Raw genomic sequence first — 16,077 nt, 5'->3', positions numbered from 1 at the left:
TTGTTACAATTTCCTAAACGGTTTGTTTCTGATCGTTTTTAAAACAAGAAACTTCACAATATCTGCCAAGAATTACGCGGCCCATGAATATTCCTCATATTCTACTTTCACTAATTCTATTTTACTGAAATCATTTGACCCAATAACAACGCACACTTTATTTTACTTTTCTGAATTACCGTTTGATCTAACTTTTTATTTTTCCGAATATTTGTTTGGCCTAATTTTGATTTTTTCAATTTGCCATTACTGATCATTTTGATTGTTTCGAAAAGCCACATAATCTAACATTCATTTCTACGTAATGCCATCTGTCTTCTCTACCTTACCAAGTCCACATGTAACCGAAATTTTATTTTATCTAAACTACATCTTGCATAAAATGAAGGCGATTATGTAGTGGATCAATTTGATTTCACGCTGTTATTGTATGCCGAAGGTAGTTTGAGTAAAATGAAATTTCGCTCACATGCCGATTTGGTGAATTGAATTTTGTGTAAATGAATTTCACGTTGTGAATATCTAGAAAAAGAAAATTAAACGATAATCAAGAAAAATAAAAATTAGGGAAAGTATAATTTGTGGAATATTCATGCCCCTCAAGAATTACAGGCTGTAGATTAATTTCAACAGTCAATTCCAGATACGTTCTGCAGTGCGGCCAGTGGCAAAACATTTGTTACCAAACTACTCTTCACCTCTCATTTGAATAAACTAAGGAGCCTGGTTTATAAAATCACTGTCGCTTTGCCTAATCATCGCAACGCTTACAAAAGTGAACTAGGTTTCTTAAAATATGATTTTAGGTGGCTACATCACAATGCCGAGTCACTTGGACTATTATGGTGGTGCTGGTCCAGGTCCTGGGGGTGGAATGTTACCTGGAGGCGTTCAGATGCAGATGCAGTCCATGGATGATAGCATGCAAGGGATGCAACCAGGAAGGCCCTTGAGCGTCTGCTCCGTGAGTTCTTGCAGCGCCAATGGTCAGCCCCACAGTCAACAGAAGAGTTCTTATTCCAATTGCGGTAGTAGCGGTACTTCCGTAATTATGTCTGATGAAGTCCTCATGTCCCTTTCCGTTCGAGAGCTGAACAAACGCCTCCAGGGCTACCCGAGGGACGAGGTGAGAGCTGAGGTTTCTATTCCGATTTTTCATTTTAATATTTAAACCACTCTTCACCTGGAAAACCTAATTAGTGGTTTTCCCTCAAGCACTTAATTATCTTTATAAAATTCAAAATTTTAAGCTTTGAAGAAATTGCTTTCTGGGATTTCTGGGTGAAGAGTGAGTTATGTCCTTCTCCTTGTGAATGTCATTGCTTTAAAGGGGTGCTATTTGCGAAATTTAGCTGGGAGGTTTACTCATTCACTATTGTTTTAGGATTAGTAAACTTGTCTTGTTGTTTGTGAAAGTTTGTTCTTTTCTTTAAAATCTAGATTGATATAGTCATCTACTTCTTGTCCCCGGTAGAATATTTATTGACCCTTTACTTATTCAATATCTGTGGATTCTTCTTTTATGGCGATAATGTTAGTAGACTTGTTTTTCATCCTGCGGTTATAAATTGTTAATGTCTTCCAATAATTATATATTTTTATCCTCATCCTTTTCTTGTGAAAAATAGAAAGTATCTTTCAATAGTACCAAATTCCTTTTTCTCTTCATTCAAATCTCCTTCATTTTGATCAAAATTATCCCATTTTAGCTGGGAATAGAAATACCAATATTTAGAGTATCACTGTTACGGGTTCAAACCCTTAAAGTCTTTTACTTTCAGTTGAATGTCCGTTCGTCCTATACTAATCTAGTTACGACAAATTTAGTCAAGGTTAAATTGTTCCGTACTAATTAGGTACAATTAAGTTAGTCACGGTTAATTTGATCACAACTCAGTTTTAAAGTTAAGTTAGGCACGCCTTAATTAGTCACTGAAGCCCTACAGTATATTTCCTTACATTAAATTGAAGAGAAGTTAATTTCTTTAAGTCGACCAGGATCATCGGCATAAACGCAAATAATCATGCATTTTTATTTGTATTCGTAAAGCTTAACGAAAATATTTTAAAAAAACAGGGCAATCGTTAATGATTGGCTACCCCAGATGATCGGCCACCTCATTTAAATATACTTAATATATTCAAGAATACTCACAAATTAAAATATTTATTATTAGTGCAGGTTAAAGGGTCAACAATTCCGCAACGTATTTCGAAAGCAATTTTCTTACAACACATGCATTATCTTAGCCATTTTCAGCCCCCGCACGGATAAATTTTTTTGGGTAATATTAACTATATTATATGGATTTGACGCAATGAGTTAAGGGGCGATGTACCTTACGTTGGTAGGTTATTAAATGAAAAAAGTATATTTATACAATAACGTTTGAACATACTCAGCGGTAACTTTATCCTGGACCTTCGTTGACCTTGCCGCGTCACTTGCCCCACAATATCATTCTGTCAAATTATTCACGGTGCTTATTTATATTTATTTATGCATCTGTTCATTATATATAATATTGTAATTTTATTATTCACATGCTGTACAATTCTGGAGTTGAATCCAAAAGTATATAGTATAACATAAAGTACCATAAAGTATGGAAAAAATGTGGCGACTATTATGAGAATCAATATACATACATATAGACGATAATAATCGCACTCTTATTTTTTCTTGACATAAAATTAAATTACCATACTCATTAGTAACTATTATACTATATTTATGTGTACATTTTCCATTAAATTTGCGTAAGCTTTTTTTTATTTTTTTTGGTCAAATCCATATAATATTGTCAAAATTAGCCCAAAACATTTCTCCGTATTTGAAAAGGGGCAAAAGTTCAACTTTTCAGCCTCTAGGGAGTCAAAAGTACTTTTTAGTCCCTAAGAAGTCAAATGTGAAGTCAGAAGTGAATAATGAAAATAATCAAGCAAGAAAAAAAAGTTTTCACCAGTATCTAGTAACTGTGTATTAAATATCCTGTGGCCCAGTGTATAATTTACTATTAGTGCACTGTGCTGCGTTAAAATACCAGAAAAAGTGAAACCGGCGATGCTGAATAAAGTAAAGAATTTAACTGAAAATTTATTGAGGTTATGGACATGGTTTTGTTGAAAACATTTATTCTTTTTTAATATTTATGAGTAAAGATACACGTTAGTAATAGTAGTAGTTTAGTTTATTTCTTCGAAATATACACTTTTTGTGTTTGAACATAAATCAAAGTTCTTATTCTACATTTTTCTAAATCTATACATTTTCTCTGCGCTGTATTCAAACATATTTACATTATTATCTAGCATACGTTCGGTTCTTTGCTGTCCGGATCTTCCCTCGCGATTCTAACATTTCTTTTGGCTAATTTCTTTGGCTAATCTTTCGAAAGCTCTCGCATATTTGCACACCCCGAGACTCGGTCTTTCCTTCAGATTCTAGCATATGAGCGGTCAGTAAAATTTGTATCACTCACATTTCCACCCATTATCCTGCTTCTTTTACAATTGTCCTATTTTTTAAAGATTCGAATGAGAGCTGTAAATTATAATATTCCCGAGCTATACTGTCTATTCTTCTTTTCCATTTGCATTCCACCACCCCTTCAATGGGTCCGAAATTGCGGCTGGCAAATCCATCTTCTTTTTCCGAATGTTCTCGCCTGTCAACTCATCACTGTCATTAATTTTTGTATGAAAAATCTAGCCATGCCCCCAGTGTCCTTTTCTTCTAAATAAGTAATCGTATTTTGGGCCATTTCATCATGGGGTATACTTATAGGCTGTGTCCCTTTCTCTTCATTTCTGTCAACTATGAGATTGTTTGAATGTAACTGAGGTACCTTTCTATTTTCGGTCTCTATATCCGTTAAATCCTTGCCCAAACTTTTATCACATCCCTTGCCGCTTCCCCATTCACTTCTGTTAGGTGATCTAGTTATTTTTTCCCTTCTTTTGAACACCTTATTCATCAACCTTCCCCACTGTGTTACATTAGAGTTGGAATATACGAAGTCCTTAATTTTCCCGGAGCTCACAATTCCTTTCTCCTTCTCCTTAACCTCTCTCTTTGGTCTTCCTCGACTTTTTTTTCGCCGTTGACATCGAAGTTGCTTGTTTATTATTTTCCCCTGCCAGCTGTTCAATGTCGTCTGCTTATTCATTCCTATTTGGTGCTGCCCTCCCTCTGTCATCATCAGAGTCGGTGTTAAGCTTATCCACCTCCTCACTTCCGGCCAACATAACCTCTTCCTTTGGAAGGGTTCCATTTTACCCATATCTCGCTAGTTCTATAGCTTTAACAATATGAATAACAATTTTGCTGATAACACTTTTGCTGATAACATTGTTGTCACACTGCCTCACTTTTTCGACGACGTTTCCCGAACGCGTGTGCAACGTTTCCGACCCAACCGGAAGTCCTAGTAATAATAGTATTAAAATCTTAAATTTTTTCTGTATATTCATAAATGGGTGGTCAATAGGTTGGTCCGAAATTGCATTGGAAATTTTATTTTTTATTTTCATGCAAGTTTCCCCAAATTTTTTCATACTCACACAAAAATTAATGCTTTTTTTTCTTCAAAGAAATTGTATTTATTTGTCCTTCAAGCCCTACGGTGTTCAAGACGTATTTTCCATTAGCAAAAATACGTTTTTTATGCAGAATCATGAATATATGATGTGTCCAGTTGAACCTTAATATTTGATTATCGTCATCATGTGAAAATTTGGTTTAATTTGGTTTCTAATTATTATTTTTTTGCCAATTCTCTTAGCATTACAAATTATTTCTGATACACAAAATATTACTTTCTAATGATAATTAGATTGCGGTTTGTTTCTGAATTTTTCAGCTTTTCTTTGAAATTTTCGTTATAAATGAATAATAAATAAACAATAAGAATAATTTTTTTAAATAGTATTCAATTTATTAAGAATGAAATATTTGCGTTATTATTTTACTAACATTATAAATATATTAGTTTAAACCAAATTTATTTCAGTAAATATTTCCAGGAGAAATTACATTCAATATGATTCATATACAGAAAACTTGTAGAGTATTTCAAATATCTGGTGTCGTTTCAGACAAATATATCCATAAAAAAGAATGATTTTTTCTTATGTTTATGTATGTTTCCTAGTATAATCACACTAAATCACACCTGTGGCCACGTATCACGACCGTGAGACAGGCTGGTCAAACCCCCATACGTCTTGAGAAGACGAAGCAACCCGAGTTTGTCAGCATTCTGCATCCATCTCGCAAGTGCCTTGGCATGTTTTTGGCACGCGGTTATGGCTTTAAGGTTACGAACCAGTGATGGTTTCGCATCTCCGAGAGCACCTATCACAATGACAATTACTTTAATAAAATATTTTGGACACAGACTAAATTTTTTTAACCTCTGCTTTCCATACTTGGGCTTTTAGAAGGGAGACATCTAGATGTAGTAAGGCACTTTCCTCACTCCTGATGTTAAAATTCAGGCCAAGGGTCTCGGCCGCCTGCTCCGTGGCTTTGTAAAGGAACGCTTTTTTCTAATCATCTCGTGTTTCCTGACCATTTTAAGAAGAGGATCTCTTCCATTTGCAGCCATATAAGCTGTACTAAGAACGATTCAGTTATGATCAAATTGGAGATTTAGAAGTTCGCGACCGCCTTGACGGCGCGGCGTGGATTGTTTAATATCGAGAGCCGTAAGCTCGCGCTTCACTCATGAGAAGAGTTACCCCAAATGAATAGAGTAGAACTAGGACGGCAAGCATGTTAGTCGCATGTATGTTGCTTAAACGCATACCCACTGGATGCGGCTCTGAAGCACGGCATCCATTGTCATCAATATGAAATACATAAGTGACCTTAACCTTGCGATGTTTTTTGCGGCCGCAGAAAGAACCAGAAGAATTACGTAGCGCGATAGATAGTGGCAGAAGTGTGATGCAAAAGAGTAGAGGGCTCATGGTGTAGATAATAAATCTAGTTTTTCAAAGGGGCATCAATCTTTCTATGTATATTACTATGTATGGATGAACCTTCAAGATTTTCATGAGACAGATAATAAGTCTGGCAGAGGTTAAATCGAAAGCCATCCGATAGTGAATCCAGGCCATCGCAGGGTGAAGTGGTGGGTTGCTGCGCTTCGCAGACGCACCTGTCAATCAGCAGGTCCTCCTGGCAGCCTGTTCTCCATATAATAATTCTCCGCGTAAGGCGAAGTCCCGTGAAGTACGTAGGATTTCAAGTGATAGGTAGGGACACACGGGATATTTGGGGTCAATAACAGAAGAGGCGGTCCTGAAGGATAGCCGAAGGGATAGGAGCGGTCCAGTGGAATAAGGTAGGACCACAATGACATAGGGATCCCGAGGTATAAGGGGTGTATTGTGGGATATAGTGTCCAGGTATAGGTTCGACTTAATGTATAAGGGGTTTCTTATGAGAAAGTTGACATTCCCATACTTTCATTAAAGTATGAAATAATTAAACAGCATAGAGAAAAATATAATAAATGGCTGGAATGAGAAACAGGAAAGGAGTCAGGAGACAATAAAGGATATAATTGTTTCAAGTTTTATTTTGATTATTAGATAAATATGAAAGTATTAAAACTTAATAATAACCGATATGAAGCGGTAAAAAATTTTTAGAAAAGAATGGAATAGGCTGAAAGCGTAAGAGGGTGGACCGGAACCATTTTTTTTACTCGGAATTAGTCTGCTGTCGATTGCAAGGTTCTAAACAGTTTTAGAAGAGAATAGAATAAACTCTAATAGCACGTGATAGAAATGGTCCAATTATTGACAAGGGAATTAAAATAGGAAGGAATAAAAGGTAACATAATTTTTAAACAGAAATTGCGAAAAAATGAAATGAGAGCGGCATAGAAGAGAATAGCATTGTAGAAAATATGAATTCTATGAAACTGGGGATTAAACGATTAGACGTCAGAGAAAATTGTATAAACTAATAGAAACGTGTAGAAGATTTGCAAAGAAAGTGGAGAAGAGAATAAGATAAACAATATGAGACACAGATAAAGAGGTGTATAATATGTTTCTTAAGAAGTTTAAGATTGAAAGAAAATAAACTGTAATATAACTCGACAGAAAAGGATAGAAAATGGTAGTCAATGTCGTTTCGTGTCATACGTAAATTTCTTCAACAGTTATGTTTATCAACGGTCACGATGCGGTGGTTCATTTGTCTTCACTCTTTATATAAGTATACAGGTTGTACAAATTTATAATGTAGATACTGATACTCTTACTTTATATCTTGTATAGTTCCATCTTCTTTCGTGTTTGTAGATTTGAACTGTCTGACTACAAAAAAGAATAAGAAAAAATTCTGGTCAGAAGTTGCTCTTATTGCTAAAACCTGCATACGCATTCCAAATCCTATCCATTTTCCCTTTAAAATTTCGCAGTATCATGAAAGGACGAATCTAATTTGTCATCAGGTTGTTCGTCTAAAGCAGAAGAGGCGAACTTTAAAGAACAGGGGCTACGCACAGAATTGTCGGAGCAAGAGGCAACAACAACGGCAGGATTTGGAAACAACAAATCAGACTTTGCAGAGCCAACTGCAGCGAATGAAGCTGGAGTTGGACCAAACACGTCAGGAACGGGACCTTTACAAGCAACGCTGGGAGATATTAAGGGTCCGACAGAACCATCATCATAATCATAGTCATAGTCACAATCATAACCATCATCAACCACCGCCACCACCGCAAGCCCAACAGCATCAAGCTCAGAATCAACAGCATCATCCTCAACATCAACCTGCACCTGCCAGTCCAGAAGTTTACCTGTGACATAGACAACGCCGAGGAGGTGCTTGCTGGACTTGAAAAGTTGTCTCGCGTTTCTGTTGGTGAGTAAATTTTCAGTTCGAGTAGGAACGCGCGAAAACAGTTGCGATAATAGCGGACGATTGATCGGATGCTGGTCTTTGTCTGACGTCTCTGGAATCGAAGCTTCGATTTGTTTTCAGCTATCTTAGGAGAATTTAAGGGGAATTATGAGAAGAAAAGTCATGTGGTAATTAAAATTGAGAAAATAACGTAAAACGGGGCTTCGTGGAATACATGGGGTATAGCTGGACGCCCGTTCTTCATCCAGAAAAAAGCAATATCAAGTCAGGAAATAAAAAATACCGTGTGTTCCGATTTATCCTACACTTTTTTGCATAGATCTGTTTTACGGTATCAATTTATCTAGTGTTTTTCAATAGAACATATTTTAAATATAGATTTTATGCTCTGAGAGGCAATCTGATAATTGTATAATAGCGTAAAGATTTCAGGTGTCCTTTTCAAAGCCCTATTCTCATTCCTTTTTCATAAAAAGGTTGTAATAATCAATATTTTATTCATCTTTCTTTCCAAATTGGTATTTTAACCATCATTTAGGAAAGATTTCAAGGCATTGAAGCTGAATATGTTTCATCTTGGAAACGAATGAAATTGGGAAAAAAATGTTGTCAACATTAAAACAAATTTTCCAGTAATAATGTAATGAACAATTGTAACAAAATGATCAAATACAATTTTTTCAATAGCAAATGTCTGCAATATTAAACTTTTGCAATATTTAATTATAAAAAGGAGGGCTAGACAATGTTTTAAATATCAGACTCTGGTAGGTGATCTGTACAGAAATTTAAAAAAAAAAAAAACAAATTAGAATTATTGTAAGAAAAATATTCAAATAACCTAAAAAATTGTAGGAATTTATCAAAATTATGGATGCTATCTCATCTTATTTTGATTTATGAACTTGTGTGATTATTGTGTTCAATGAAAATCATTATAAGGATGCATAAAATGAAAATAAATTTCTTTTGCTTAAAGACCTTTTTTGAGCCGAAGACCCCTTTTCTCAAAACAAATTTTATTTTCTATGCGTTCAGTAAAAAGATAAAAACTTAAAATCGCGAGTGCACTAAAAATTCGTTTTAAATGTGTAGAAAAATGACTTTAAACAATAATTGATCAAATACTTCTCTATTGTAATTTCACCTTTCATTTAAGAAAAATAATTAATACTATATTTTTATGATGTGGTCAAACCTAAGAAAAAATTTCTGCTTGATTTTTGGAAAGAAAAACGAATTTCAATAATTACTGGTATAAAAAATCTAGAGTTTGATGTTTATTACGTGAAACGACCAATCTCACTAACAGTTTTAATATATATTTTTTATAGTACACTAGTTACATGAAAAACTTGATGTCAAGAAATTTCTAAATTTTGTAAAGAAAATCTAACAGTTTTTGACTAAATTTATAATACTTTACGAATCTAAGCTTCGATTCATAAGTCGATTGAAGTTTGGAAACTGGATTTGCATCTAAAAGTTGAAGGACTTACTATGCGATGACTACGCTCCTGGTGCGATTATGTCAATAAATATAATTTATCTCTGGTACGAAGGTACTTAACGTATTGATCTCTGCGAATCGTATGATCTTTGACTGACCTCAACATGGTCTGTTGGTCTGTGGGGTATCTCAAATTTTAATCCATTTTATCTGAACCTAACTACATTTTTTATCTTTACATTGTACAACACTCGATCAAAATAACTATTATGAGGAATTATGTCTTGTTACTATGAACTGCCTATTGGCGTATACTTATCAGAAAATGTGACACGTGAATATAAACTTGCTACATACAGAGTTTACTTTTGTATTCCAATGAAAAGCTCTTGAAGGTAGTTAATTATCAATTAAATCTGGAATTCATTTGTTTCAAAGGGTTTGATATAGGTGACCTGTAAGTTCATGTGGAGCGATCTGCAGCGGTTTTAGTCAATTTAGGCACTGATTAAAACTTTGAAAAAATAAATCAAAATTGAAATTTAATAGTACTTGTTTCACAATTCGGAGAATTAAGATTTTTCAAGAAAAGTCAGTACTTTAGTACCGATTTGTCTCATAATCTGTACTTTAGTGGAACTTTATGTGCGTTCTTATTGAGGCACCATTAGCACTTTTCTTTTTACTCGGAATTTTAAGAATCTTCTTTGAGATGCAAAAGGAATAGTGATAGGTTTTAACTTTTGATTCATGTATTTTTAAAATAAAGTGCAATTGTGTAAAAGAAGTTTTTCAGAAATGCAGTTTCCAGACTCTAGTCGATGTCGTCCGTAAATTCGACTCTAGCAGGTATCGTTCTTGGTATGTCAACCTATTTTTTGTGTGATTTGTAAATTCAGATGTACAAACATTAACACTTTTATGATTGAAAGGTATATAAAACTCTCTTCTGGTAGGCTGTGTTTTTTTCAAAAAGAAAATCCATTTACCGATTTACATCGTCGAAAATCTCAATTGTTAAAGAATTGAATTATTCATCTTTTTATGTTAGCCGACAGTTTTTCAAAATATTTTTTTACTCTCAATTTCTTAAATTTATCACAGAGATTTTATTTTTATGTAAATTAAATTTATATATATTCAAAAAATTATTTCTTATATTTTCATATGCACGGAGAAAAATGGATGTTCAATAGTAGATGTTCATGATAAAAGATAGTAGCGTCAAACATAGAAATATTAGCAAGTAACATCTGCTATGTTTTTGAGATAGTAGGCTTGAATATATTGTAATGTTTGATTTAAATATCCAAGGTGTTACAATTGAACAGGGAAATACGCCACACCTCTATCGGCCACTTGATGAAGCTTATGATTTCATTTTGGTTGATGTCATTTTATATGGTACGTGAACTTGCGGAAAAATTATGATTGCTAATATTTCGATGACAAGTATTAATAATAAAGATATAAATTATTTGGTAAAAGTAAAATGTTTGACGCAAGAACCGTTTCTTCTTCAAAAAAATTCGTCGAGGTTCTTTGAGGTAAGAACGCTCTGCAATATCTTTAATATCCACAGAAGCTAACCTTCAACATCTAGATGGTTGTCCTATAGTTAAACATTCACAAGTTTAACCTGAAACATCTAAATTTTTAGGGTAAATATCCATTTTCGTCCGTGTAAAAAAACTACTTTTCATTTGGTTTAAATTATTTGCAAACAATAATAATGTTTGAAAACTTAAACTCGACGGTGCAGTGGGTGCTGTGCTTATCGATTAGTATTTTTTGCTCGTGATGTGTAACAGCTACAAAGTAAATATAAGAAGAGCAATATGGTGGCGTCACCAGAACTAAAATTTTATTTGTTTGAAAGCTAACAACAAAATAATATCAAATCTTTTCTATTTTTGTGGCAAAAGCTGAGAGATGAGAGAGTAATTTGATGAAAATTACTTCTTTCTTAATAGAGAGTTTCCTATGAAGTGGCCTTGAAAAATCTTACAATTATTAGAAAGATATAGGAAATATAATTTGTGTTTCAATACCTTCTGACAAAATTTAAATGTGCACATGCTTACTTACATATCGATGGGTTATACGAAAAATAGGCCATCTTTTCTTTACCTTTAATAATTAGGCCAACTTTATTTCGTATGGAATTTAATAAACACGTAGAAGTGTTAAAATAAATGAAAATCGTTTAAAAATTCCTTTTTTCAAAATTATAGGAGCCTAAATTATATTACAGACTGTAATACAAATTGATGGAGTTTTGAATTCGCAGGAAATGTTTTGAAACATAATAGGTTATTTATTTCTCCTGAAAACGTAGCTAAATGAAGTTAGCCTAATTCTTAGTGGTAACGAAAAGATTGCCTATTCTTTGTAAAACCTATCGATAATTATTCAAATCATTAATCAAACATTATTCTGAATCCGATGTAATCAACTCTGAATAATGAGTCAATACTAATTAAATTAGAAATACTTTGGCTTATTTTTTAATTTACTCATCTTTTTAGTAATATTTATGACTGAACCGATTATTTGATATAAATTATTACTGATTTGGAGGCAACATCATTGATTCATTCTGCTGCTATAATCTGAGATACAGCTAAATAACTGATTTGAGGCAAGGACCAATCAGAAAAAGAATGGTCGTCGCAGCATCAAAATAGTGCAAAACCAGTATTAACTTTTTTTACTTAGACCTTTTTTGACTGTTTCAAAACCACACCCTCACTATTTTTCAGTAATTTTCAGTTATTTAGTCAGTGGGAATCGCTATTTAAATCAGTCAGTTTTCGAATACATACATAATACAATGAAACGTACGACTTTTATCAGTTTAATTCACTAATACATTGAATAAATTCTAATAAATGAATAATTAAAAATAAATTATTAAATCTACGTAAGTTACTGTCAGGATCCTTCAAAATGACTGAATTGATCACTTACTATAAAAAATTGATTAAAATTATCAGCCAGTTACATCTGATTTTCTAGTCATCGAATACGCATTATTTGAAACAATCATATCTTATATTTATTTCTAAAATATGATTAATTTCACTTTAAAGAATGCTTTCTTTTGTAAATTTAAATGAATTAACAATACGCAGTCGTTTACTAATTTTACTCAATATTTTATTAATTTCCGTGAAACACATGTTCTCAGCGATACTTTGGTTACTAATCTATTGAATGCTTATCAAATAAATTTGCTAGAAAGTGTATCAGTAACTTAATAAGAATCAATCAGATCTAAAAAATTTGATATTTTCTTTAAACAAAGTTTATTTTAAATTATATAAAATCAACATGTTCAAATTCCAATACATATTTTTTAATTTCATTGTATAAAAACTTCAAAATTAAAATCCGATGACATATGCCATATTTTTCAAGGCCAGTGATTTAGGCAAAAATTATACTACCGATAGTTCTGCAAAATTCAGACGAAGATAAAAGTATCACTAGGTTAAACATTTTAATTACGAACTACTATCGGCGAGAAAACTATAGGCATCTGCCTTTGAAGCTTAACAACTCAGTCAAAAAAAAATCTAGCGCAACAAAAAAAAACAGTCATTTAAAAGCTGAAAGTGTTCTACGTTAATGAGCTTGAAGAGGTTTATGTAAAAAAATTGTTGTGCTTAGCGGACTGAAAAATGTAAAAAAAAGTAAGGATTTTTGGGTACATTTAAGAACAGTCAAGTTTAGAACATTATTTCTTATACAAGGGGCGATGGAAAAAATTCGAAAAAATTCATGAGTACGAGGAAAACTGCTGTGAACCAGTTGCAGTTGCCATTCTTTGACCCGTGGCCAGGTGCCATCCAAGCATTCAGAATTAGGGGCCGAAGAATGGCACCAGCGGTCGGCAGTAAAACAAAAAAAGCCCCCCCCCCCCTGCTTTCTGTCACTTGTTTTCCAACAAAAAAAAATGTCTAACAATATCGAGATTTTCACAAAAAATAAGACTAACACATTCTTACGGGCGATTGAAAATAAATACAGAGTCTATGCATTACAGTTTGCAGTTTGAATCGCTTTAATATCTGTATTAGAACTGAAGATAATATAGTTGCACATTTTTGTGCTTTTAAGCAACAGTTTTTACTATTTTTCAAATTTCTTAACTGCAACTGGTTCACAGCAGTTTTCCTCGTACTCATGATTTTTTTCAAATTTTTTCCATCGCCCCTTGTATATGAAATAATGCTCTAAACTTGACTGTTCTTAAATGTACCCAAAAATCCTTACTTTTTTTTTACATTTTTCAGTCTGCTAAGCACAACAATTTTTTTACATAAACGTCTTCAAGCTCATTAACGTAGAACACTTTCAGCTTTTAAATGACTGTTTTTTTTGTTGCGCTAGAATTTTTTTTGACTGAGTTGTTAAGCTTCAAAGGCAGATGCCTATAGTTTTCTCGCCGATAGTAGATATACCTATTTCTGTATTATAAACGTACGTGGTGGAGAGATCGTCGACACCAAATATCGTACCAAAAATGTCGTAGCACAAAGGAAACATTTTTCGTCAAGGGTTATTTAATTTTTAATCGAGAGATGCTATATTATCCAACCTTCGTCGGTCTTAACCTAAGTTTAAAAGGAATTAATATTAACAGCAAAAACAAAATATTAAATTTTGAAAAAGATTGTATTTATTAGGGCAATGGCAAGAGTGTAATATAATTATTCTGAAGAAAGACCAACGGAGGGTTGCGTCGACAAATCAGTTATTTTACAACTGTTTAGTTTTGTTTTCGTACTTGTTTTGTCTTATAAAACATTTATTTTACTTCGTTGAGTTTCTAATGTAATTTAGTCTCAGAGTCCTGATCTTTGTAAGCATCATCTCGAAAATGTAACATACCAGAAAATATGTTACGTGAGGTATATTTAATTTTTTAAATGAATATTTCAATTCAAAAGTCGAATTTCCGTTGTGAAACAAATTATTCGACACGTAATATATTTGCTTGGTTATGACTTCGCAGAGTGTTACTTTATTCGAGAACTGTATGTGTTACTAAGCTTTTTTTCTTACTGTCTGTTGGGTTTTAAATTCGGGAATCTTATTATTAAAATTATTATTCTTTTATTATGATTTTTTTGAATTAGGTATGTATAATTATTATTATTATTAAGCATAGTTGTGAATTATCAACATGTATTATTTGTTTTAACGCTTCGGATGCCGAGGTCGTTCCGATGTCGATACGCAGATGTTTTAATTCTCGTTACATTGTTTAATGTGTACATAAAATTATTATAACTATTATTATAAATAAATGTCGGCAACGACAGTTTCGGATAAACAGATCACCTTTTTATTTCACCCAACAATATAATCCTTTTCCATATTTGCCTTCTTTATTAGAATTATTAAATTTTTATGAAAAGTTTACACGAATTTTAAATTTGAAGGTGCAGGAGAAAGCATATCATGTGCCATATAATGCTGAGAATATTCAAGGAAACCGACATTTTTCGTATCTACTCCTTTGTTTGCGAGAAAAATAATAAAATTCGATTTAATGCAAACAATAATTATCCTGTCCATAAAGATTATTCATGCCGCATAAAACTCATTGAATTACTTTCTTATAGAAGGCCAAAGTTTAAAAGAAACTGACAAAATAGAATCTGGAAAAAATCTCTAGTATCTCAATGACGACAACAGTTATAGAGATTTAAAGAAAATATTTGGATTTGTTTGCAAAATAAAGTTCAAAATTCAAAGATACATAAAGGCATTATGTGTAGAACCTGTCTGATAAATTAATTATTTTCTCAAAAAATTATACCCGGATGATTATGAACAGCGTTTCATCTCGAAAATCATACTCTCCTATAATCATCATGCCTTGAAAATAACTATTTATTAAAGCAACCATCCAACGGAAAGTTATTTTGTTAATTCTTTTTTAAAGTTATCATATTTTGTTATAGATCAGTCAAAATGTTACAAAATGCTAGTCATCCTGAATTTCGGGTTAATTAAATGCCATAATTTACATCAAGGTAAGTATTTTATTTGTGGAAAATTACCAGACGGATATTCGTTACGGTTTGTGTAGGCTATTCGTGTGGAATCCTGGATGCTCAAACAGGAAAGGTGTCAAATGGTTTGTAAAGAAACATATTTCTTGAGTCTCTGTAGTTTGAAATATTTTTATTTCAACGCAGTTTTCGAGAAAGACTTTTAAAAAGAGTTTAAAATATTTTTACATTCTCATCATTTATGATTGAGAAAGTATTTCAATTGTCGGAAATTTGACATCACACTTTTTCAACAAATCTCCACGTTTCGAGTCCCCCAGAATCCGAAAATCAGGTTTTCACGATGACATCTGTCTGTTTGTCTGTCCGTCCGGCCGTCCGTCCGTATACACGATAACTCTCGAAAAAATGAACGAATCAAATTCATCTTTGACACACTTTTTTAAGGTCTAAAAGGAAGGACGAGTTCGTGAACCAGCCATTTTTGATAAAAATTCAAAAAGTGAGCGCATTGTGAAAATTTTTGAGACAACTTTTTTCTGAATTAATAAATTTTATGTACCGATATGAAAAAAAGTCAAGAAAAGAAAAACATTTCTTTTTAAAAGCCCTACAAGATTATGACAACCAATTTTTAGATTTTCTTCAGAATCGAAAATTCAAATTTTGATTGCACAAAAAATAATGGAAAATAAAAAAATCCATTTTGTTGA

The 16,077-nt window shown here is 32.8% G+C and overlaps 1 protein-coding gene across 1 annotated transcript in view; it reads left to right on the top strand.

Moving 5' to 3' along the window:
• The window catches only part of LOC117169637, an 11,777-nt gene extending 3,939 nt beyond the window's left edge, over nucleotides 1–7,838 (top strand). Inside the window, exons 3-4 of the mRNA XM_033356116.1 lie at nucleotides 807–1,126; nucleotides 7,473–7,838. Coding sequence (XP_033212007.1) covers nucleotides 807–1,126; nucleotides 7,473–7,829 — 677 coding nt within the window. The 3' untranslated portion in view covers nucleotides 7,830–7,838. The remainder of the gene's footprint in view (nucleotides 1–806; nucleotides 1,127–7,472) is intronic.
• The last annotated feature ends 8,239 nt before the right edge of the window (nucleotides 7,839–16,077 follow it).

Source organism: Belonocnema kinseyi, chromosome 1 (assembly GCF_010883055.1).
Source record: "Belonocnema kinseyi isolate 2016_QV_RU_SX_M_011 chromosome 1, B_treatae_v1, whole genome shotgun sequence".
NCBI lineage: Eukaryota > Metazoa > Arthropoda > Insecta > Hymenoptera > Cynipidae > Belonocnema > Belonocnema kinseyi.
The sequence above is the reverse complement of the archived record's forward strand: the minus strand, read 5'-3'. Positions and strand labels throughout refer to the sequence as shown.